Genomic DNA, 22897 nt, shown 5'->3' with positions numbered 1-22897 from the left:
TACATCACCATTAATTTATGTGTTAAACCTAGGTTTCCCTCAAATTAAAATTACAGTTATACTTAATATACACACACACACATATTTTCAGTTATTATACTTAATCCTAATGTATTTCTGTTTCTTAAACTTACACATACTAGTGTATGGTGTTAGGCCTAATTGAAATATTTGGGTGAATACTTAGAGATTCCGCTGTGGTTCATACAATATCCTCTGAAGAAAATAGTTAGTAAAATAGTAGTATTTTAACCTAAGGTGATATTTATGTACTTTAAAAAGTTAAAACGTTAATAATGTATAAGTTAGACCAAAACTGGTGAAATTAGTTATCTGGCTAACAGCTATTTTAGATTGTATTGTTGTCCAGAAAATGACTCAAATTAATAAAGTTGCGTTAGGTTCATAAAATAGTTTTTTATATATAAATATTATATATCTACTTAAAGAAGCTAACAAATCTAAATGTTTAAGACAGTCCTGTCGAAAATTAAATATATTCTGCATATTTTTTACTCAAAATACTAAAGTTGAGTGAAGTTTATAAATTAGTCACTACAAATGTTGATAATTATAAATAATATATATGCTTATATTATTATTTATTATATTATTTAAATTATATTAAACATTGATTTCTATATTTGTAATTTGCACATGCTAGCATACACAATAAACCGGATTGAAAAAGGTGTAAAGGTGCATGCTCCATGTGTGTAACCTGTAACACTTAATCCACACAGCACAGATATTGTTCACGATTTGTTGCATATAGGCACATGCTCAATTATGCTAAAAACATTGGTATGAATTTAAGTTATAAACTCAAGAGGTTTATTGCTACCAAAATATTCGCTTAAGACTACTAAAAAAGTAAATTAATAGTATTTAATGTATGTGCAGGAAATGTTTATCTATTTAAAAAAGCTAAAAGTCCAAGATTTTCCAGAAAAATATAAATCTGATTTTCTGGCTAATAGCAATATTAATACGTTTGTTAAATCAAATTAGTTAAAGGTTCAGTGTGTAGAATTTTGCGATATCTAGTACATAAAACATAAAACAGAACCTGCGAGAACCTTCAGTTGTCATAAAAAGTGCAAAAAGGGACGAACTCCTGACGTAAATAGCAAAGCTAGGATTATTTTATATTACATTTCTGCCAATAGATCCCTTTCACCTTAATATGACACACTGGACCTTTAAGTTATTTAGAGATTAAGAATAACAAATAATACAAAATGTATTTCTGTTTGTGCAACTTAAAAGTCAAAACGTTGTTTAAAAGCAATGCATTACAATTTTTTCTGCTTCATAAATCTTTCATAAAACGTGCCTGAAAATGAACAAGTTTCTGAGGACATCGGAGCTGCTTCAACTCAAACATACTTCATAAATATAACATAATGGGCTCAGGATGAAAACTTTATTTAACACTGCCTTCAAAAAGGCAAAAACAGGGAGTATACCATCTGTTTCATTTAACTTTAATGTTTGAATTCAAACACTAAATAATAGTTAAAAAATGAATAATGGACGGACCCCAAACATACAGTAACTTCAACATGTTCACAGTTAATTGAGGAAACCAGGAACACAGAATAAATCTGATATGTTTAGAATGCATAAACTCTCACATTGTTAAAATAAAATCAACAACTTACTCAATGGAGGGGTGTAAAAAAGACAATTTAAAGAAGTCATAACAAAAAAAAAAAAACATTAACCAACAATCATCAGACCACTCAAGACCAGAAATGGAAGGAAAATGCAAACCCTTATGTCCACAGCAGCAGTTTTAACCAGATGTAATTATACAAAACACATTTTAGCATATTTCAGTACCCTATATCATATTAAGTGCAAAAGCATCACAGCCAAAAACTCATGATGACCGTGGCCTTTCTCTGGTTTTCGTCTTAGGATCAGGGCAAATGTATGCTTTTTTACATGATTCTTTGTTGCAACAGAACAGCTGTACTGCATTGTAAACACAGTGCATTCCAAAAATTGCCATTCTTTGTCATATCAGATTTAAAACATATAGTGAGGACTGGACATCATTGGGCTTTTAGAAGGGATAATCTGAGAAAGTACAAAATTATTGCTTAAGACAGACTTCTGTTGAGTCAGTACTATGTTGGGCGTGGTTATTCTTTCCAAAAATAATTATGTTAGATTATAGGGAGTCATACATGTTCAAGAGACCTGATGTCTGGACTCCAGGATCCCATCTGACCACAGCACCTCCATTAGCTCGCCTTTCAGTCTCCCTCATGTCTTTGGGCAATCACTACCTCCAATGAGGTTTTTTTATCAGTAGCTTTTTCTTTGCCGATGACATAAAGATGCATCTGTTGTGTGAACACCATCTCCTATCTCTGCCATGGAGCCATGTGGGTCATTGTGACGGACCTTTATGCTTCATGTGATATTGAATGTACTGAAAATACTTTTATTTCCTTCTGCATTTGGTGATTTCAGTGTCTGTCATATTGTAACAAACACTGAAACGAACTAGATACAATTCTCTTAATCAATGAGCGTAGAACAAGGAGCTTGGGTGGTGAGGGGGGTTAAAATGCAATGTAATATCCACAAAATCAGTGTATAGTATACATGGTATATAGTGTATTCACTTTCCTCGTTTTTAATTCTTGTATCTGAATAAACTGGTATACACAATAATTTAGGGGTTTGAACATTAAGTTGGTATCAGTATTGCAAAAGAAAATGATCAAAACCTTGGTTACTGAAGAAACGGATCGATCAAGGGAACAACTGTTATTTAGACCAAACAATTACGTATTATTTGATGCTATCAAATGTGTGATACACTACAACATTGTGAAGCCCGATTTTGACACAAAAAAACAACACAAAAAAACGTGGCATTTATTTCCTATTATTGTTTTAATGACAATGAGGGGGAAATGAGTGAATATTAGTGTAAGTGTGGCTCACACATTGATTTCAGCCCCTCCCATCACACTGGCCATACTGAAATAACGGACAAGATAAGAAGCCATGAACAGACCGTCTGAGAAGAAACACGACCGATTTAACATTAACGTGCAGGGATTTTTTTCAAATAATAACATCATAGTATAACAGTCCCAACGTAAATCTCCAGTATGTCATATATATATATATATATATAAATATTCATACCCAAGGCTAAAAAAATATATAAAACTGAACAAAGACAAATAAATGGTACATAGTTGCACCAGAGAATTGGTGGTTTCAACTGTGGTCAGAGAGTTTCTGCTGTCTGTGCTGAAGTTAAAGTCCTTGCAGCGCTCTGCAGTGATTACAGATGCTCACATTCCTTTTCACCAAGAAATCACATGTTGATGCACGTTCCAATACGATGGGGTCCTTTTTAGGTGATGACTCTTTGGGGGACAGACCCTGGCACACGGCATATTTCTCCAGGCCCAGAAGCAGATTGACCACCTCAGTCACAGTGGTTAGGCATCCGGGGTAGTTGTCATACAGCGGGTGGGTGGGGAGCAGCGGCTGCTTCTGGACAGTGACCTGATAGGAGAAGCCTGGGTCGATAAGCACCATAGTGTCGGTCATGTTGGACAGTTTGGAGCACTGGATGAGCTGCAGCTGTGGGCCCTCCACCATGATGCCATACCATAAGATCGGTAGCACGGAGATTCGCAAAGAGTGTAGCAGTTTCAGCAGCTGGTTTTCTGTGTCAGTGCCACTTCCTGCTGCATTGTCCGCCAAACTGAAGATCTGTGTGATCTGCAGAAAACAAATACAGAAAAAGGTTTGTGTTCTCTGTTCTCCAAAGAACCAACATAAACAGTCTCAGCAGCACACTCACCATGGGCAAGTCCTCTTCCTCTTCTTCTTCATCGTCTTCATCATCATCATCATCATCAATGGGCTTTCGACCATCTCTGCCTGAGTGTGATCTCTCTGCATCACATCTACTTTGCCGGTCCTGGAAGGATGAGGGTACAATCATGAGCTAAAACTTTAAATTAAACTACTGTCAGTCAAAACTCAATGTATAATACATGCATAATTAAAGGAATAAAGTCATAATTGAAGCTAAGATGAAGTCAAATGTTATCAATGCTACATCAAAGTGCATGAAATCAGCTTTGAACAAAGTATGAGATGGAATATATGTTTGATAATGAACCATGTATCCAATCACGGCATGAATAAAAACCTCTGGTACCAGCTCAGCATTTAACACTGGGATGCAAACACATATACTAAGACCAACGTTGGTGTAGCGCTGGCTCACTACTTGTCCTGGAAATATAAATAATGACATTACAGCCTGCTGGCCTGGCCAATATAAAAACACCCAAGCAACCACTGACGTAAAACAAGAGTAACTGACATCGACCAGACACACTTGCAAAGCCTCATTCATGAACTGTGAAGATGAAGGTGAGGACTTTTCTGTCAATGTGGTCAGGACATGAAAATGAAGAGCAAACACGACCAAGCTGATTTACAGGGAATTGCTCGCTGCTGTGCAGTAAGAAAGTTGGTGTCACATCAGCCTGAAGCTGGTTTGGCGTTGGATTTCTTAGGATCTAGGATAAGATAAGATTATTGAAAAATGTTTTGCTCAATTTAAAAATCACAGAAATATGTGTTCATATACGACTTCCGTCTGTCGGACGCTGTTTGTGATCAGGGTTTGGTAGTGACAGATTACATTGGGATTACATAAATGGATAACAAAAAATAAGTAACTATAGAATATCTATATTTTTACTTTGAAATAAGACTAAAGTTAGATAGTCAAATATTGCATTTAAGTAACATCATTAAATAAACTAGGCTGTTTTAAAGTAAAAAAAAACGTATTTCTTATAACCAATCAAATTTACTAATTCCTAAGCACGTGACCTGCTGGTGATATCAGGAGATTTCTCCTCTGCCAATTCCTTTTCACACAAGCACAACACAGTGGGAGGTTCTCTGCACAGACGCGTTCACAACAGAAACAAATCCTCCGCATTTTTCAGGCGAAAGGTGGAGCGGCCGGGAGCAGCCGACGGAGGCTGGAAGTAACGTATTTACTCAGCTGCTGAGATCATGTGATTTTCTTTACAGCACACAGACACCCGTGTCGGCTCTTATCACCACAAACTCTCTTGACAGCTTCGTCTCTGTCTTCTCAGTGTAACACCACTTTTTCACAGGGAAACTTTTGTTTTCTTTGCGTTTGACGCGCATTTGAAGCTCTATCAACCCCCCCACTCACTCGCTCCTCCAGTGGGGGATTCCCTGCTGAGCCTCTCACTCAGACATTTGTGTTCACACATGCACCTTCAGTTCAGTGCATGTCTACGCAGCTATGTAGTGTTTGTCCACTCAGTGGAAGGGATAATTAAGAATGATGTTAAGCCCAGATGGAATGTTCCCTAGGGAAGATAAGCCAACATTCCTTTAATTTATGCTCACCAAAAATAAAGATGCTATGGGATGAGCTTTCCTTCTTTTCCTTGAATGTTACTTCATTAAATTTGTACCGTCTTGCTCATCAGCTCATTTTTATCTGCTCGGTCAAGAACGGTAATGATTCCTTGGCTCATTAGCTGACATACAGGACCCAGAAAAAGATATATATCAACCGCACTTGCACATATTCCAGTCCCATCTTACAAAAATGTAAACAATCATAAAACAAATATAGAACAATAATAAATATAAAAAACAAATATAGTCAGACATCATTTTTTTCACACAAACAATAATCTGGAATGAGATACCCATACACATTAGAGAAAACCTGCAGTCACTGATTTGTTGTGGCAACTTACTCTTTTAGCCGCTACTTCTCTCTGGTGCCTGTGTATTTTGTTTTGTCTTGTTGACTGTTGCTACTGTTTTACTCTAATTGTAATAGGATGTAACGTATATATGTTCCTCTGTTGAAATGTGAAACTGCATACGTTTGTATCACTCTTGTCCCCACTGGGGCACAGCAGGAAATCTGCTGTAAAACTATTTTGTGCTTAGTCAGGCCCACAGCTGGCAATGTTATTTGTATAGCTTGTTTGCCTTTTCCTGCTGTAGATACAATTAAATTAAATGAAAAGATGTCAAAAAATTACTTTTATACTGTAAGACAATGTGGAATAAGATGATTTTAAGCTTAGAGTTACCTAATGGCAAATAAAAGGAAAATACTAATCAAATGATGAGCAAATAAGAAAATCTGTCAAATCTCCTCCTCCTAGTTTGTACAGGTTTGACTCAAATAACTCAGTGACTGACGGCTTCTGTATGGGTAATGTATCTCTCTATTTCCAATCCGATCAAGTAAATGGCAAAGAAAATGAGCACAAGAAGAAACTGAAGGACAGCCAAGAAGAGAGTGACAAGTGGAGAGAGCAAACAGCTTGGCAGCAATATGCATCTTTTACAAGGATATCCAATTAACTTTTGTGGAAGGCCTTGAGCCAAGTGTACAAGACGAACGCCAAGGGCTGTTGGTGCACATCCAACTCCTCTCTTTTTCTCTCCACATGTTTCATGTTTGTATCAGCGCTGTCACATTGTCCAATTTAGACAAATAATTCACAAAAATTTAGCAGGCATCTCCAACTGAACAAGCACACCTGATGCAAAAAGAATCGCCGACCCCAAATGGAACAGTGGTAAGATGCAGATGCAATCACAATAAACTGCTTAAAAAACACACCAAGTTTGGATCCAGGACTGGAATCACTGAACAGAGCCGGAGCCACATACCAAAGAACAGCATGACAACAGATATATAACGAAATGAACAAGGTACCAGGAGCATTTGTGAGGGCAAGTGTAAACAGACAGCCATGATGGCACATGATAGGTCAGGTCCAGTGAATATAACCATTGGGCATCAAGAATTTGTCTGGAAATAAAAGAGCTGTGGGACATCTGAAGGAAAAGGCTCCTGAACTTACACAAAGCCCCTCTACTAATATTAATTAGGCAGGGCTCCAGACAAACTTTATATGATATGAAATAAATTCTCAGAGAACTAAAGCTGCAAACTCTGCAAGAAAACCTCCAACTTGGTGTATTATTAAAAATATTACGGTAGGCCTATACACAGTCGCCAATTTTTTTGGACGATATTTTGTCCCAGAAATTATTGCTATAAATTATATTATTGTTATCATTGTGAAACCATTTTATACAACTGTTATTATAGCTAAATATGATAGCATAATCATGCAATTACACCAAAATAAGAAGCGATGAACTTAATTCTAAATAATATTAAGTCTGACTTCATAGAAGGGATAGTTCACCGCAAAATGAATAGTGTTCGAGTCCACAAAACACTTTTGGAGTGTCAGAGTGAACAGCGTTGCATCCGAATCCACTACAATTGAAGTAAGTAAAAACCTCCATACTACTCATTTGGTGTCATCCTAGTGTCTGTTATCCCCGACATTCAAATTGGACCTTGAAACAAGGTCAGTTTTTTTAAACCTAAATGTCTACTACCGGAAGTGGAGATGCTAGCTGATGTAGCCTTGTGTGTCCTTGGGCGAGAGTGTGTGCAGTGTTCTCGTACGTACGTGAACGAGGCTCCAATGATGCTGTTTCGAGTCATATATGAATGTCGGTGGTTACGGACACCTGGATTTCAATCGTATTGGATTCGGCTGCAACGCAGATAATGAGTGAATTTTCATTTTTTTGGTGAACTATCCCTTTAAAATACCCTAAATAAATTAAAAATTTACCACACACAACCAAAACAATAAATATAAAAATATATAAAATTGATTCTCTGGCCCTGTTAAACCGCTCATGAAAAAATAAATAAACATTTGGCACAGGATATATAATGAAAAGAACCGAAAAAGAATAAATACATCCCGGTGAAAAAGCAGTGGCACACGCATTGAAGACACAGATGAAGATGTCAAGAGAGTTTGTGGTGATAAGAGCGGACGATGGTGTCTGTGTGTTCACGTGAAAAAAAATCACGTGATCTACGCAGCAGAATTAATATGTCACTTCCTGTCTCTGCCTGCTGCACCAGGCTGCTCCACCTCTCACCTGAGTAATGAAGGGGATTTATGCTGTTTTTAACGTGCCTGTGCAGTAGGGCTGCAACTAACGACTATTCTGATAGTCGATTAGTCACCGATTATTGAAACGATTAATCGGATTATGAATGACACAAATTCTCAATTGCTATTATTTAGCAAGCAGCTTTTAAATTTAGCTTGAGGTTGTTCAAGGCATGTGATGACTGAAAATAAAGACAATAAAGATAGACACTTGATTATAAAAAATGTCTTTTAATAAACTTTGCTGCATATAAGGGTACTGTTGACACAAAAGCAAAGAAAAATCAAGTTTTTGTCCATTTAAAACCAAGGACAGGCAAAGTGCTAATAAAAAAAATTCATTTAAATTTAAGTTTCCCTTTTTACTGTGAACCAAGACAGGCCAAGTGCTGATACTAAAAATAAATTAAAAATCAAGTATCCATTTTTCGTGTTAACAAAAAAGGACAGGGAAAATAACATTAATAAAAACATCAGCAAACGAGACTAAAGTCTTCTTCCGACTAAATCATTTTGATTAAAACAAGACGCTTGTCAGGCAATAGGATAATATTTCGCTTTTAAACTCGTTAATAAAAAGTTTAAACCATATTTTTGTAATGGATGCTAGAATCCTGCGCGCAGGTATATACGTGTATATATAACATCTGACAGGCAAGTCCGCATCGTCTCCGTTACGATGTCACACGTGACTCCTCCTCACATGCGCGTGTCCTGCTTCCATAGAGAGCAGGTCCGCTGTGCAGACACTGCAGATAGTTTTTTTCGGGCCTTCGGGTGAACTTCTCCCGAACTTTTTACTTCCTGGTGCGCGACTGCGCGCGGCACCGGACGCCGACACTGGACCGTGTTTTGTCGCTATTGCACATGCGCGACTTTCAGAGATAGGAAGGGAGCGAGATGGCTCACTCCTCAGCTGCTTTCATCAGCACCTCCGGTAAAACGACGTTTAGTTCAACTGCACGGCACGAAAAACACGTGCTATGACGTAACCAACGAATCATCGACTAGTAAATTCGTCGGCGACTATTTTGGTCATCGATTTTTGTCGATGACGTCGACTAATCGTTGCACCCCTACTGTGCAGAGAACCTCCCACTGGGTTGTGCATGTGTGAAAGGCTTTGGGTAAAATCTGTAGCCAGTTGTTACCCACAGGCCATGTCTGAAAACGGCTAAAGAGAAGGATGAATGTAAACTTACTAGCTGACTGTAGTTATGGTGGCTGACGCGAGGCACTCTGTCAGACAGTCCATTCTGCTGCTCCGGATTTGAGTAATTCCGTGGCTGAAAGACAAAATTAAGTGACAGGCGGTTTGGTTTGGATATTTTATTTGGACAGATATAATCTATTTTCAACAAGCATAGAAGTTTAGTTTCTCACATATAGTTCACTGTGTTTGCTACCCCTGGCAGGCTCAGTGCTCCAACTTATCTAAAACAACAAAAAGTAAATTAACCTTTTATCTGCAGGAGACTGAAACTCTCTTACTGAACAATTAAAAGATTTTAACAGCAAAATCACTGTGCACTCACTGGTTGGAAGTCATCGTCTTCATTGTCAGTGAAGTCCAAGCCGAAATTTTGCCCTTTGTCTTTCTTTAAATTCAGCTTACGACTGTACGTGAAGTGAGGTCGAGGCCTACCCGGAGTCATCGGACCATCTGGCCCAAAGTCTCCATGTCCCATCTGGAAGGGCAGTAGGTGCCTCTGTCCAACAGAAGCACAAAAATATTCAGTTCTCTTTCTTAACATTCGTTTCAATGTCTGACTATGGGATACGGCACCTCGCGTCTTCACAGAAGCACTTGTACCAATATGCCAGCCATGAGTTGTGACATCTGCGTCCCGCACATTAAAAACCCCTGACGCAACGTCACCCATCATTCAAACACCTTTTCTCGCTTCAGAAGCAAGCTACTCTGACATGGGTCAATGCTACCTAGCTACTGTCCTTAGACCGGAGTGGACACCTCCATCACCAGCTTGAGTTGCAAGTCAACATAGCTACAGTTTTATTCTAAACTATCTAGCAAACTAACTGCACTGGGAGCCTGCGGTTAACACACTGCCTGCCCACCGAAACTAGATATCATTCCAGATAATTTGCACACCCAGCTAAAATTGATCCAGCTGCCAAGCTCCCTTCCACCTTTGAACAAGGTAATGCCCCCACCTGTGCACCTGTTGAAAAAAAAAATTTGTCAAGCAGGGACACACACCATCAGCAACCTTGACTCATGCGCCCGCATTTGCTTCAGAGAGAAGAGTCTCCCACAAAGACTAGCCCGCCAAGCCAGCCTCTCTAAGAGGGACCCGATCCTTTCCTGTGCCACTCCTCAGGAACCCCAACACAGCGTGGACAAGGAGGCCACCCCCAAACTGGAGTTTCTGCGCTTGGGCTCGGCGCTAGATAACAGATGCTAACGGAGCCACCCATCTTGTTGGATTACGAGGAGGAGGATGATTCCGACAGCGAGGATTGCTTGGAGTTGAATGGAAGGTAGGGCTGCTCAATTAATCGAAATGTAATCGTGATTACGATTATTGGGTCAAACGATCTCCAAACTACTATTATCGAGTTGAAACGATTATTTGGCATTTTTTTCGAAAGAGACGCGCATTTGCAATTCAGTCCCTCCCCCAAAGCATTCAACACGGCCCCGGTGACTGGCACTCACTCTCAAGCAGCTATAAAGTGAAGGAGGCGAGTTGTGTGTGTGGGGACCGGAGGTATTTAAAAAACAGCGCGAGTGGAAAATGGCAGAGGGAGGGCAGCCCCGTCTGAACGACTCTTCGAATCCGACGAGCAGCAGCACCACACAATGTAGCGGCCGCGCCGCGCAGCGTCCATTTTCCAGCGCGCAGTCGCCCGGCTGTTCACACCGGACCTGCGCGGGTCAGCTCGCAATTCTCCCCTATTTGTTGTATGGAACCCATTCAATGTCGGGGTTCGGGGGTAAATGATGATGGTCCTCATAGCCCCCCCCACCCCTCTCTTTCTCTCTCTCTGTCTGTGTGCTTGTAGTGGGGGGGCAGATGGGGACATTTAATAATGAGAGGAAATTTCAAAGTTCCCATTTACAAAGTGCTTTTATGGAGAGTGTTAATGTTGCCATCATTGAGGGTTTGAATAACCGGGCACCGATATCCTGGTTTCACGGAGGAATAAGATATGCAGCCGTAATCGGTGTTTACCGGAACCGTGAGTGACCGGTATTTCCGGTTAGTCATTGAAAAAATAAAGCATAGACTTCAGAATAAGGGCACATTAATAATCGTTTGAATAATCGTGATTTTGTTTTGTCCAAAATAATCGTGATTATGATTTTTTCCATTATCGAGCAGCCCTACAACAAGGATTAGGATTCTTCTTTTGTACCACCTGCACAGGCTCTCCAATCCTGACCACTGCATAGGGTCCTGGTGAGTCGGTTCCGTGCCGTGGAGTGGATTTAAAGGCTTGTGGCTGTAGTGGAAGCCCCAAGGCGTAGCTAAGATGGGAAGACAGTAACTCAAGCTGAAGAGCCTGCAAGACAGCTTCTCTCGTTGCTCCTTGAGCTCCTGGGGGAAGTCACCAACTCCTGAAAGTAAAACTCTTATGCAAGGAAAACCACCATTCAAGATGCGCCTTCCCTGGATTGTGAAGGCATGGATAAACTTGCCATGGCCTGCATACCCTGCTGGTGGCACCTTCCCCCACGGTTGTCAGCTGCCTCATCCAGAGCTCCCACCGCACCACGAAAGCTGACCGCTTCCAATCCACCATGACCAAACCGGCTTACAAAGCAGAACTTAGACGAATATCCGACAGGTCTGAAAGTTCTGCGTGGGACGAGATCACCACAATTGCGGACATCTGCCAGGGCTGCGCTGGACAGGCGGTGGGGAGATGTTTGTTGGTATTGGTGTTACATAAGAGGACAAGATGGCTGAATCTGACCAATCTGTCAGAAAAGGAAAAGGAGAACATCCTGGACATGCCGATTGTCCCAGAGGGCGTTTCCAGCTCCATTCTCGCTTCAATTCAAATGCAATACTAGGTAGAGAAAAAGGAGGACTTTGAAGCTCTGTCTCTCGCAGAAGACACTTCCAACGGCACATTTCAGGACAACTTGTACTCCCATTTGGCCCGTCACTGAGTCCGACGGTATTTGTGAAATGTATTGACGTCTCAATAATGCCCCACTTAACTGTATGACTGGCTACTGTTGGCACTCTCACAGCAAAAGGCTGGGACGCACACAGACATTGTGTTGACACACTGGGCCGACCAGAGTGTTGTGGTGAACAGGGAAAACAGTGTGTGAACACAGAGACAGGAGAGATGTCTTTCCTAACAGTGGGTGTGGGTACAATTTCAGCCAGGAAAGTAGTGAACAGTAGCTGCAGAACCCAAAATGGGATGTGGAGCATGGATCTCCAACGTAGCCATATAAATAATTTTGAGCCATTAGCAGTGCTTCTAACGCTAAAACATTTTCTAATGTTTCTTCATTTATCATGTGTTAGTGAGGACGACAAGGATATATATATATACGCTGGCGTATATCCATTGCCAAGAATGTTCTACTTTCCAGTCAGTTACACACAGACTGATATTGTGGAGCAATGCTCGTGGGTCAGAAATGGTCACGTTTCGACCATGTGGCACTGAGGGAGAACGCACAGTGCACAGAGTTCTTCTCCCTTCAGGGCCAGAGCAAACAACTGGGGGTAGACGCTTTTGTGAACAAGTTGCCACTCATTCCACTTAAGGCATATCCCCCTCTGGCTTTGAATCCCCCGACATTGTTCAGAGTGCAGGAGAGCCGTCTGTCACTGATTTTAATCGCTCCTCACTGCCCATCCATGCATTGGCTGGTGGAGGTGAGGCAGGTCCTCTCAGTTACCTATGACCCCTCCCGCTGTGCTGGGACCTTCTCTGGAGCAGCTCACCCTGTGAGTGGTTTAGTCTGAGTCATACTGGATTATCACAGAGGGTTATTAACTTAATTCAGAATGCCAGAGCATCATACACCTGTCCTCTATGACTGTAAGTGAGAAGTGTTTGAGGAATGGTTTGCTATGGGACAGGAAGTTATTTTTCAGCTGGTGCAATCCTTTTCTAGCTTCTACATTTTCTACTGTCAGCTATTTGTGCTTGTCATGGAGATTTGTCGGCGGGCCAACACCCCCAAAAGTTTTTCGCTTTATGAAAGACTGCTTCCCATCTTCTAGCCAAACCCTTGGAGCCCTTACTAGTCATCCCTTTGAGCCACCACCCTATAGCTCTGCGGAACAGCAGCGGCTACACATGCAGTGATCGGTCCGTGCTTTGCAGACTTATGTGGAGTTTTAGGAAAGGTAATCAGTTGTTTGTGTCCTTGGCTAAACCCCATTGGGGTAAGCCTATCACCAAACAAAGCCTTTCTCACTGGAAAGTGGACGCCATTGCGTTGGCCTACTCTAGATTGGGCCTCCAGGTAACAGCAGGGTTGTGGCCAGATTCTACCAGGGGTCTTGCTACCTCTTGAGCCTTGTTCAACGGGGTATCTAGGCAAGATATCTGCGCTTCGGCTAGCTGGTCTTTGCCCCTGAAATTTGCAAGGGTCTATAGATTGAATGTCACATCTTCAGGCCTGACCCAAGCTGTCTGGAGTGTGGGCTTTTCGGTGGATCTGGGGGGCTAGCACATCAAAAGACAAGCTGACACAAGTCAGCTTGTCTGGCAATACGGGAGTCTCTCCCTTAGAAAGACATCGAAACGAATGCTAAGAAAGAGAACTTTAGGTGTCCTTCGTAACCCCGGTCATCTGAGTAGCATGACAAGATTACTCACCAACATCCCCTTTTTGCTGCTGGGGTTAGGCGAGAAGAGGGGTGCATGTTTAGAATGTTGAGTGATGCTGCGTCAGGAGTATTTAAGGTGCAGGACCCTGACACTGGCATCACGACTGCCAGCCACTCAGGGCTGGTATATCAGTACAAGTGCTTCTTTGAATACGCAAGGGTGTATCCTATAGATAAACATCACACTCCAATTACTCAGAGAACCAGGGTTACAAAAGTAGCCTAAAGATTCAACCCTTGTAAATCATTACTTCAAGAAACAAAAATGTCTTGTTATGGTCTTACCATCGCCTGCCTCTGACACTGCCGTAGACGACACTTCTGCCTCTTTTTGTTGCTGCCTCCGAACTTGGGTTTGTCTGCACAGAAATCACACGTGCCGCAGTCTTTCCTGCAGAGACAGGCATTGCATTCTCCACACGCGCGTCGCTTTCGCTTCCTATGCCACTGTTGACGAGAATAAGACAACTTAGCACAAAACAATTTCATTAACAATGGAGAGATCATTTCATTATTTTGTACCCTAAATGGTAAGAGAAGGGAGCATTGTAGTTACCAATTATTAATTTAACTTAAAACAAGTATTTAACACCTCAGTAACGTTGCAAGAGTTGCAGTGGTATTTGAAACTCTTCTCCAACTGCAAATAACTAGTATTTTAATCATGGATTAATCTGCAGATTACTTTCTCCACTAATTGATTTGATTGTTTGGTTTGTAGAAAAATTTGAAAATAGTTACAAATGTCACAAACCAAACCAAACATTCATCAAAACTGTGGCTAGTTTACAGTTATAACCCCCCACCCAAGCAAACCAAGTGTAATCGAAATTTACTTAATAACTTTTTACATTACTTAATAACTACTTACTTTACTTAATAACAACTTTGTTTATGCTTATAGCAGACATTTCAATCTAGGGTACAGCTCAACATAAACTTGATGCATATAGCATGTGAGCCCATTGTCTAAACATGTGTTGTAGAAGTTGATCCTTAGGGCACTTGAATTCTATAGTGACCTTTGCTGCACTCTGGTTGAACTGTGTTTGTCCTTTGTTTAAACAATTCAGCTGACTGACAAGCAACCTTACCACACGTAACACTATTTCCTCTCAAACACAGAAAGGATGCTATAAATACTATGTTTCAGACACAGAACAATATAAATTTCATCTCACTCACAACATCCACTTTGCTTTTGTGATCCTTTCTGCAGAAAACCTTTGCAAATAGACCTACAAAGACAATTTGTCTCAGAACCTTGTTTATTATTGCAAGAGGAAAACTTATTTGCGATTGGTCTGAACACATCATTGAGTGCACAGAAAGTGACACAAGTTCAAATTGTCCCCAGTTATGCTTCTCTGAATGAGAAAACTGTCAACTTTCACTAGCCTGAGGTTGCGAGGGTCACTTTTACAAAAGAGATGAGGTGGACTCCATATTGCTTTACATAATCGTGTCGTCTTATCGGTTTAAAATAGAAAACACTCACATCATCATCGTCGTCCGTTGACATATCGTCCTCATCTTCAACGTCCACATTGACCGAGAAGTTCTCTGTGTCGCTGCTTTTGAGACTCTGGTGCTGCAGCAACAAAACATGATCAGTGAGATTGAGATCGAAAAGCTAAAATACTAAGAACTGTGAATACAGATATAATTTGATCTACATTGATTATAAAAAGTTACCTGTGAGTCTGCAAATTCACTCTGTAAAATAAAAAAAGGTGATGTTAGAACCTCGGAATCAAATGAATCTTTTATCGCCAAAGCAGCAGCGCATCATTATACTACTTCTGTACAGTAATTACAGCCTACGTGTGCACACTCTCTGTATAAATGTGGACGTGGAAAACCTGGAACAAATCCGACCTGGACTTTAAACCTGGGGTTGACCAGAACAAGGTGCATTTGAAAGAGTTGTGCTTCTATAAATATATAATTATATTTAAAGAATTTACAATAATAATACTGATTTGAGAAAATTTACATTGGAGAATTTGCTTTAAACATTAAGGAGAAAAAAGGTGGTAGATGTAAAACTGGTACAGGCTTCATGTTGTGAAAGCAGCACATGAACCCTTTGACCCTCCAGCGAGAACAGTAAACACATGGATCATACAATTTGTCCCACCTTAAAACTCATACATGTGTCATCCAAGCCTTCAGTAACGTCATTGTACGACGCCTGCTGCGGGAAGCCTCCACTTCCAGGTCCCTGATTTAACAAAAAAAACACACATGAATGAGAATGTGAAATACACATCAAGCAGCAACATGAACAATAACTATTGTGTACCTTGCAGCCTACCTTGCGAATAGGACAAATACATTTGCGTTTTCGGCATATGCGTTTCCGGGACTCAGGGCTCTGCAGGCCATGTTTGCAATTGGCACATTGCCCACAATTCACGGTGTTGTGACATCCCACACACTGGCCACAAGGAATCCACTACAGAAAGGCAGATTTTGTTCATATTTTATGACCCATCAATCACTAGCCTAATTATGGAAGAACATACTTGTCTTCCTAGTGCTGAAGTATATGACTTTTCTCTTTGTTATGGACCTTTTCTTCATGCCAAATAAAAATAACATTCATAAAGCAAAAAATGATCATACGTTCTGTCATTGTCATTTTCACAAACTGGCAGAATTATGGTTGTTTTCTTAGTTGAATATTAGTTTCCCATGGACCATAGTCTGTCTGACATTTAAGCAAATGAAGGTGATTGAAGCCGGGCATACACTGTGCGATTTGAGATGGTGGTAGTTTTGATCGGCCGTTGTAAGGCTCTTGCAAAGTTGAAGCATAGTTAACCATATTAGTACTATGTCTGGACGCAATTGCACAACAACAAAGAAAAAGTATATGGGATTCTAACAATCCAGTATTGAGAGTGTAGATAGTGATCAGTTTAAAATACAGCAGCCTTAAACATAGTTTGATTTCTTTCTGCAAAATAGCCAAAACAAAATGTCCACATCCTCTTAGCCAACGTGTCCATAAGCCAGTTCCGCTTTTTGGGGGGCGGGTTTCGAAATGTTTTCTTCTTTGACAAAACCACTACCAATGAGAGGGCAGTCGGGTCATGTCAAACATCAGATCGTACAGTGTGAGCACATATATCAGGAACTTTGGCTTCACATCTCTGAGAATTTACTGTGTGCGGTGGGATTTAACATTTCTAAAGTCAAACAGTGTAAGCCCAGCTGCAAATGTAGCTGCTCATGCACATTTCTCATTCACACACACAATGCTTTACCTTTCTGAAACGGATCATCGGATGCTCCCTTGTCTTTGAGGCAGCTGAAATCAAAAAAGGAATAACCAGTGTAGAATGAGCACAACGTAACAAGGTGGCATCTTTTACTCTACGTCCCTCTATTTCTATATTTGACATTGTTCATCATTAGAATTATTACATACCCCAACAGGAAGGACAGCAAGGCCTCTTCCTTTGTTTGTCATACCATGTGCCTGTGAACGAAATAGCACATCTGGCACAGACCCTGCAGAGAAACATGATAAAACAGACCCTTCTGATTAGATTAAAACACTCCTTTAAAACAAGGGTTCAATAATATCAGCAGAAGTAATAGACTCACAAAGTGCTCTCCTCTGTCCCAAATTCTCCTTTGATGGAGGGAAGACGGAGAGGTTTGGATGATGAGGGCAGGGGAAGTTTAATTCTGTCGTCCCCTGGTAGATCTTCATTGCGATAGAGCTTTGGCGTGCTGGTCGTGCTCTGCGTGGAGAAGCCCGTCTTGTTGGAAAAAGCGGTTTTGGGCCCCAGGCTCGGGGTGAGCCTGTGGTAAGAGTCAGGAGTGTCAGCCCCGTCTCCTCTCTCCATGAAGCTAGACTCCGAGGAAGAACGCTCCCTTATCTTTTTCTAATGGATGAGAAAGTGAGAGAAACCAACTGTAAGACATGCACATGTTTAGAGCTGCCACTCACAGCTGAACAAACTTTAGTTGATGAGAAAAGTGTCAGACAAATCTTGGTCGCTTATTTTGTCACAAGAAAAACATTTTATAGATTAAACTCCACAGGAAGTGGCAAGTCAGTCAGACCGCCACTGACCGTCGTCATTACACATCTGATCAATGCAGTTATAGATAGTAATTACATATGTCAGCCAGGAAATAATTTCCAGGGGATAGGAGAGGATTAACAATCTCTAAAAGACATACATTTTGCTCATCATTTGAAACTATATATTAAAATTAATCCGTATAAAAAGATGGAGAAAAGTAATAATTTTCAACAAAGAAAACCGTTATCTATGGACATTTCCTAAACACATTCAAAGTTTTAAGTGGTAAAAGAGGCTGATACCTTTACTCTGTGTCGAATTCTAATGGGTCGTGCCTTGCCATCCTGGAACTTTCCTGACTTGTAATCAAAGGTTGACAGGTCCAGAACCCCCTCCAGCACTGACAGCAGTTCTACTCTGCTTCTCACTCGATCACCTTTTGGACTGTGAAGGAGAAAGCAAGTCCAACTGTAAAGAGCCGGATGACAACCACACATTCTTCTCTTTCTGAAAGGCCTAATGATACTTACAAAATAACAATTTATTTATCAATTTTTTTATTTATTGAGGCAGCAGATAACAATCGCTGATATTATTGATTTATCTGTGAACCTATTGATTCGCATCCCCTAAAACACCAGCTAAGTACCAAAAATACCCAAAACAGGTTCCCACATCAATTTATCATACAAAGGAGAAAATGAGCATTAAAGTATTTCATTTAAGACGCTCAAAAGAGTAAATATTTAAAAGTATGTCTTCTATTATTAGGTGTGCATCTTTTACTAGCCTCACAACTCGATTACGATTCAGCAGTCAACGATTCGATTCACAACGATGCATCTCGATGCATTTCAATGTATCACAACAAAATTATTCTATATTACTGCACGTGGTTGTTTTTTCATCAATAAATACAATCAGTCAGACAAATATGAACTCAATTTTTATTTAGAAAGTATTATAGGCTCTTACTGTTATTACAAGTTTGCCATCATTAAAAAAATAAAGTTTTCAATTCATAAATCAGACTACAACTGTAATTGAATGATAGGGGTCAGTGCTCTCCATTCATTCAGTTTAGATTTTTGTGCTGCACCTAAGGCTTAAAAGGACAAACTCTGATTACAGCCTTTACTGCATCAAGGTAGCACAACTGCACTGAGCCGCATTACTCCACTGGTCAACAAGTGACTCTGCTCCTCAGATGTTTTCTAATCATCAAACTTAGAACTGATCTTTGTAAATAACTGATGAAATATTTGTGTTTCTGGATCAACGGGGCGATAACTTGTGTTCAGTGTTTGTGTTTACTGTTAAAGTGTCAAGTGAGCCTAGTTCCGAAGGGGAGTGATGAGGAAGCTCCGACAGAAAATGAGGAAGCAGCGGAGGGACGTCCGTTAATACATGAACATGCATCTAACGATCAACAAATTTCCACACCTCTTATATTAGATAAATATGAGAAGTTATTATATTCTGCATGATATATTACCTGGTCCTAACACACGCAGTTGCATGACAGCCACAAGCTTACTTAAAAAAGCAAAGAGTAAAAGAAGAGTCCGAAATATAAGTTAAATCTTAACACTAAATCCAACGCAACTAACCACCATATTGAAATACAATCAGTGGCCACAATATTTGGTCAAATGTATTGCAATCCCATAACCAGCGTTGCCATAAAATGTACTTGTACATTTATATGAAATATTTACATTTAATTAAATGTTCATTTCATGAGTTAATGGATGAGGGTGGGGTTGCGCCCTTGGATACAATATATTGAGGGATGTTTCTTTTTTTGTCTTCCTATTAACATACATGAGAGACATCATCATCTCATCTCAACGATAATGATGAAATATAATCAAGTACACACTATGAACTCACTACTGAAACATTAAAAATAAGACTATGGCCGAAAAGTTGCATTGGATTGCTATAGACTTATAATATAGCTGATCAGATGGACATTGATTTTATGTTAATTTTCTGCTCTTTGGATTGAAAACAGCCATACATTGTGTTTTATTTATTTATTTTACTACTATTCAGTATTTACCTCATGTAATAGACATCCTTCTGACCAATGCTGCTCCCTGAACGCCGAACAACTTCTTTGCGTTTCCACCGCTCTCCAAGTGCAGTCCAGTCCTCCCATCCCTCGTCAGGATGAGACCGCTTACGGCGAGGCACCTGAATCCTGGATTTAAAAGAGAAGACAAAAACGTTTAATCTATGCTGACACTTTCAAGACACTATTAATACACTCCAACCAACTGTAACCCCCTCCTAGTGTAGTGTCATTTAACCTGTCACCTTTATTTAAATAGACTCCCTGTTGCGTTGAGTTTTCAAACAGCACTATAGCAGTACTGAAGGATCTATGGTGGTTTAGGTAATAATTAAAATAAATTATAATGCAACAGTAAACTCATAATCCATAATTTCAGTAATTTATTCTCAACATCCAACATCACTGTCTGAAGTGGTGTATTACACTGCGGTCAAGCCAGCTGACACAGAAATTGTACTGCACTCATATACTGACACTTATGGTAAACGCATCCAAACCGCCCAGAAAGGGGAAGGCAACGGAGTACTCGAAGTTAGAGGAAGAACACATGTGGGCCTACGTCCGGTTAACAGCACTATAGCAGTACTCAAGGATCTATGGTGGTTTAGGTAATAATTAAATAAGATATCCCTTTATCGATCCCCATTGGGACAATTCGAGTGGTGCAGGAGACCAAGTAGAGAATAAACACAGGCAAACAGAATTAGTCAAAAATAGAAAAAGATCAAATAGAGCCATTTATCAACAATTAAGCTAAAAATTTAGATGGAATAAACAGAAGTGAAAATGCAATTGACATTATATATGGTGTAGTGCAGTATAACATTAAATAATGTGAATATCGAATGCATGGATTATGCTGCTGATTATCAGACAACAGTACAATCGAAAGCCTCTGCAGACATTTGACCTGTTTGAGAGAATCATGTAAGGGACATGAAATTGCAATATTGTCACACGACCACAGAGGTGAGGACCACAACATGATTCAACCTACAGTTGTTTCTTTTTGAAGACCTTCTCGCTGCCCGCCACGCTCTCACTCCTCTCGCTTTCCCCTGCCAGGCTTTCTTCCTCTGCATCATTCCTACCAAAATAGGAATTGGCATCTTCCTCTTCATCATCCTCGAGGGGCTCTAACCAGTCAGCAGGAGGCTCTTCACCTGCAGCCCTCGCTCCCTCTTTGTTTACCTCCACAGAGGATTTCTCTATAGGCACGGAGCTTGGGGTTTCCTTAGTAGGAAGAGGGTCCGAGGGCTCAATGGGCTCAGGTGAGGGTGCTGCCTTGGAGGGGCTCTCTGCTTTGCTGCTTGGTTTCTCCTCTGTGGTCGGTCCCACATTGTCCTGCACAGGCTCTCTGCCCGGGACAGGGCTCTCTGGTGGTTCCTCGTTCATCGATGCACCAGAGCTCGGGTTTACAATCTCCCCACAGTGTTGTCTTGAGGACCAAAGGGATCTCCTCTACAGTTGATCTGGCATCCCATTTGCAGAGGTGTGGAGTCGGACTGCCGGAACCTGGGAACGAGCGAGGAGGATGTTTACAAACAGAGCTTTGACACACGATACGTTCCAGTACAATTTGATCAGTTTGAGTGCATATGTATTAGCTTAAAATAAAGAACTGCTGGTTTTCAACGATGTTAACGACGTAACAAGCACATCAAAATGTTTGTAGTTATAACAACAAACTATCCAACGAGACAGTGTGGTGTTCTGTCGTTTGCTAGATCCCATGAGTATATCTGCTAACATTGGGGTGTAGCATATGTTGGCTAGCAGACCCCCTGTTAGCAGCACTTGCTAACTTCAACTACTGCAAGTACTTTCACTGTTGAGGGTGCTCTGACGCTCGGGTACACACACCAGATGTTTCTCTACACGTATTTCACTTCATAGTACAATCGGCCACAGTCACACACACTTACGTAGATTGACTGGGAAGCAAACACTGAAAATCAAGACGAGAGTAGCAGTGTTAGCCCCCGCTAGCTACAGCTGCCTTCTACCCTCCATGGCTCCTGTGCCGCTGTGCTCCGGATCTGTGAGTCGTTACCGGCTTACGGATGTGGGCGGATCGGTGGACCACTGCACCGACCGGGCAGTGCGTTGGTTTGGGACTCGAACATCCAACCACAACCGGCACCTGCTCAGTTTTGGTGCTACAGCTAAGCTAGCTAGCTACTTAGCATCCAGCACCGACGGAAACCATGTACTGCCAAAGGAAGGCGAGACACAAGATAGAAATCCGGCCGTACCGTGAATAATGGTACTGCCGGATTCCCCCCCTTTCTGATAGAACTACCAGCGCCCAGCATTGCACAGCGATGTTAAACATTTACTTTGCTTTAATTTATACAGATGCTTTGAATGTGAGTGAGGGTATAGTTATTATGCAACAGCAAACTCAAGTGGCCACCGTAATTTATTCTAAACATCCAACATCACTGTCTTAAGTAGCGTATTACAATGATGGACTTATTTATCTATACACACTTACTGGACATTATAGAGGCTCTTTTAGCTGAGCTAGCCTATAACAGCCTGCAATAGAGTATTTCCATTAAAAAACTTCTATGTTTTTTTAATTAAATGCATTGTTCACTAATTCAACACGTGTATGTATCAGTATCTACGTGGAGACAAACGTCAAATTTAGCCATGAACAATCAACACGTAAAGTGGAGTGACCTATCTCATTCCACTTCCGTCCTCTTTTATAGTCGTCTCCTTTCGGTTTTGACCTCGGCGGACTTCGAAAAACTGCTCATAGAACATTGAGGTTTTTATTATGGTTTTTATATAAAAATCCAAGAGCCCGACTGTCACTTCTCTCACTATACACTATACTGATAGTTTTACATGTAGTATTTAAATACTGGACAA

General features: G+C 40.7%; 1 protein-coding gene across 4 annotated transcripts; it reads right to left on the bottom strand.

Annotated features, from left to right (window-relative positions):
* Positions 1–1412: 1412 nt before the first annotated feature.
* mbd1b (methyl-CpG binding domain protein 1b) lies at positions 1413–22215 on the bottom strand. 4 transcript variants are annotated; one of them, XM_061070501.1, is made up of 17 exons: positions 21940–22215; positions 21012–21529; positions 20000–20140; positions 18237–18378; positions 17507–17790; positions 17328–17410; positions 17164–17207; positions 16209–16349; positions 16032–16115; positions 15587–15607; positions 15390–15482; positions 14177–14338; positions 9596–9769; positions 9444–9494; positions 9263–9346; positions 3842–3961; positions 1413–3759 (listed from the first exon to the last, which is right to left on the bottom strand). In XM_061070501.1, the coding sequence occupies exons 2-17, from the start codon at positions 21407–21409 to the stop codon at positions 3286–3288; spliced, it is 2496 nt and encodes an 831-aa protein (XP_060926484.1). In that variant the 5' UTR covers positions 21410–21529; positions 21940–22215; the 3' UTR covers positions 1413–3285. The 4 variants fall into 4 exon arrangements, with proteins under 4 accessions (XP_060926484.1, XP_060926485.1, XP_060926486.1 ...); XM_061070502.1 differs by lacking the exon at positions 9444–9494; XM_061070503.1 differs by lacking the exon at positions 16209–16349.
* Between the last annotated feature and the right edge of the window lie 682 nt (positions 22216–22897).

Source organism: Limanda limanda, chromosome 4, assembly GCF_963576545.1.
Source record: "Limanda limanda chromosome 4, fLimLim1.1, whole genome shotgun sequence".
NCBI lineage: Eukaryota > Metazoa > Chordata > Actinopteri > Pleuronectiformes > Pleuronectidae > Limanda > Limanda limanda.
This window is presented reverse-complemented; position numbering and strand designations above follow the sequence as displayed.

Bases quoted from the DNA above. Each gene is read 5' to 3' on its own strand.
- mbd1b (XM_061070501.1), bottom strand. From the start codon at position 21,409: ATGAACGAGGAACCACCAGAGAGCCCTGTCCCGGGCAGAGAGCCTGTG. The intron at 14,339-15,389 runs GTGAGTGTTTTC...TCTCGTCAACAG, and splicing joins CAACGGACGACGATGATGAT to TGGCATAGGAAGCGAAAGCG. The intron at 9,770-14,176 runs GTAAGACCATAA...TCTGTTGGACAG, and splicing joins AGTGTCAGAGGCAGGCGATG to AGGCACCTACTGCCCTTCCA.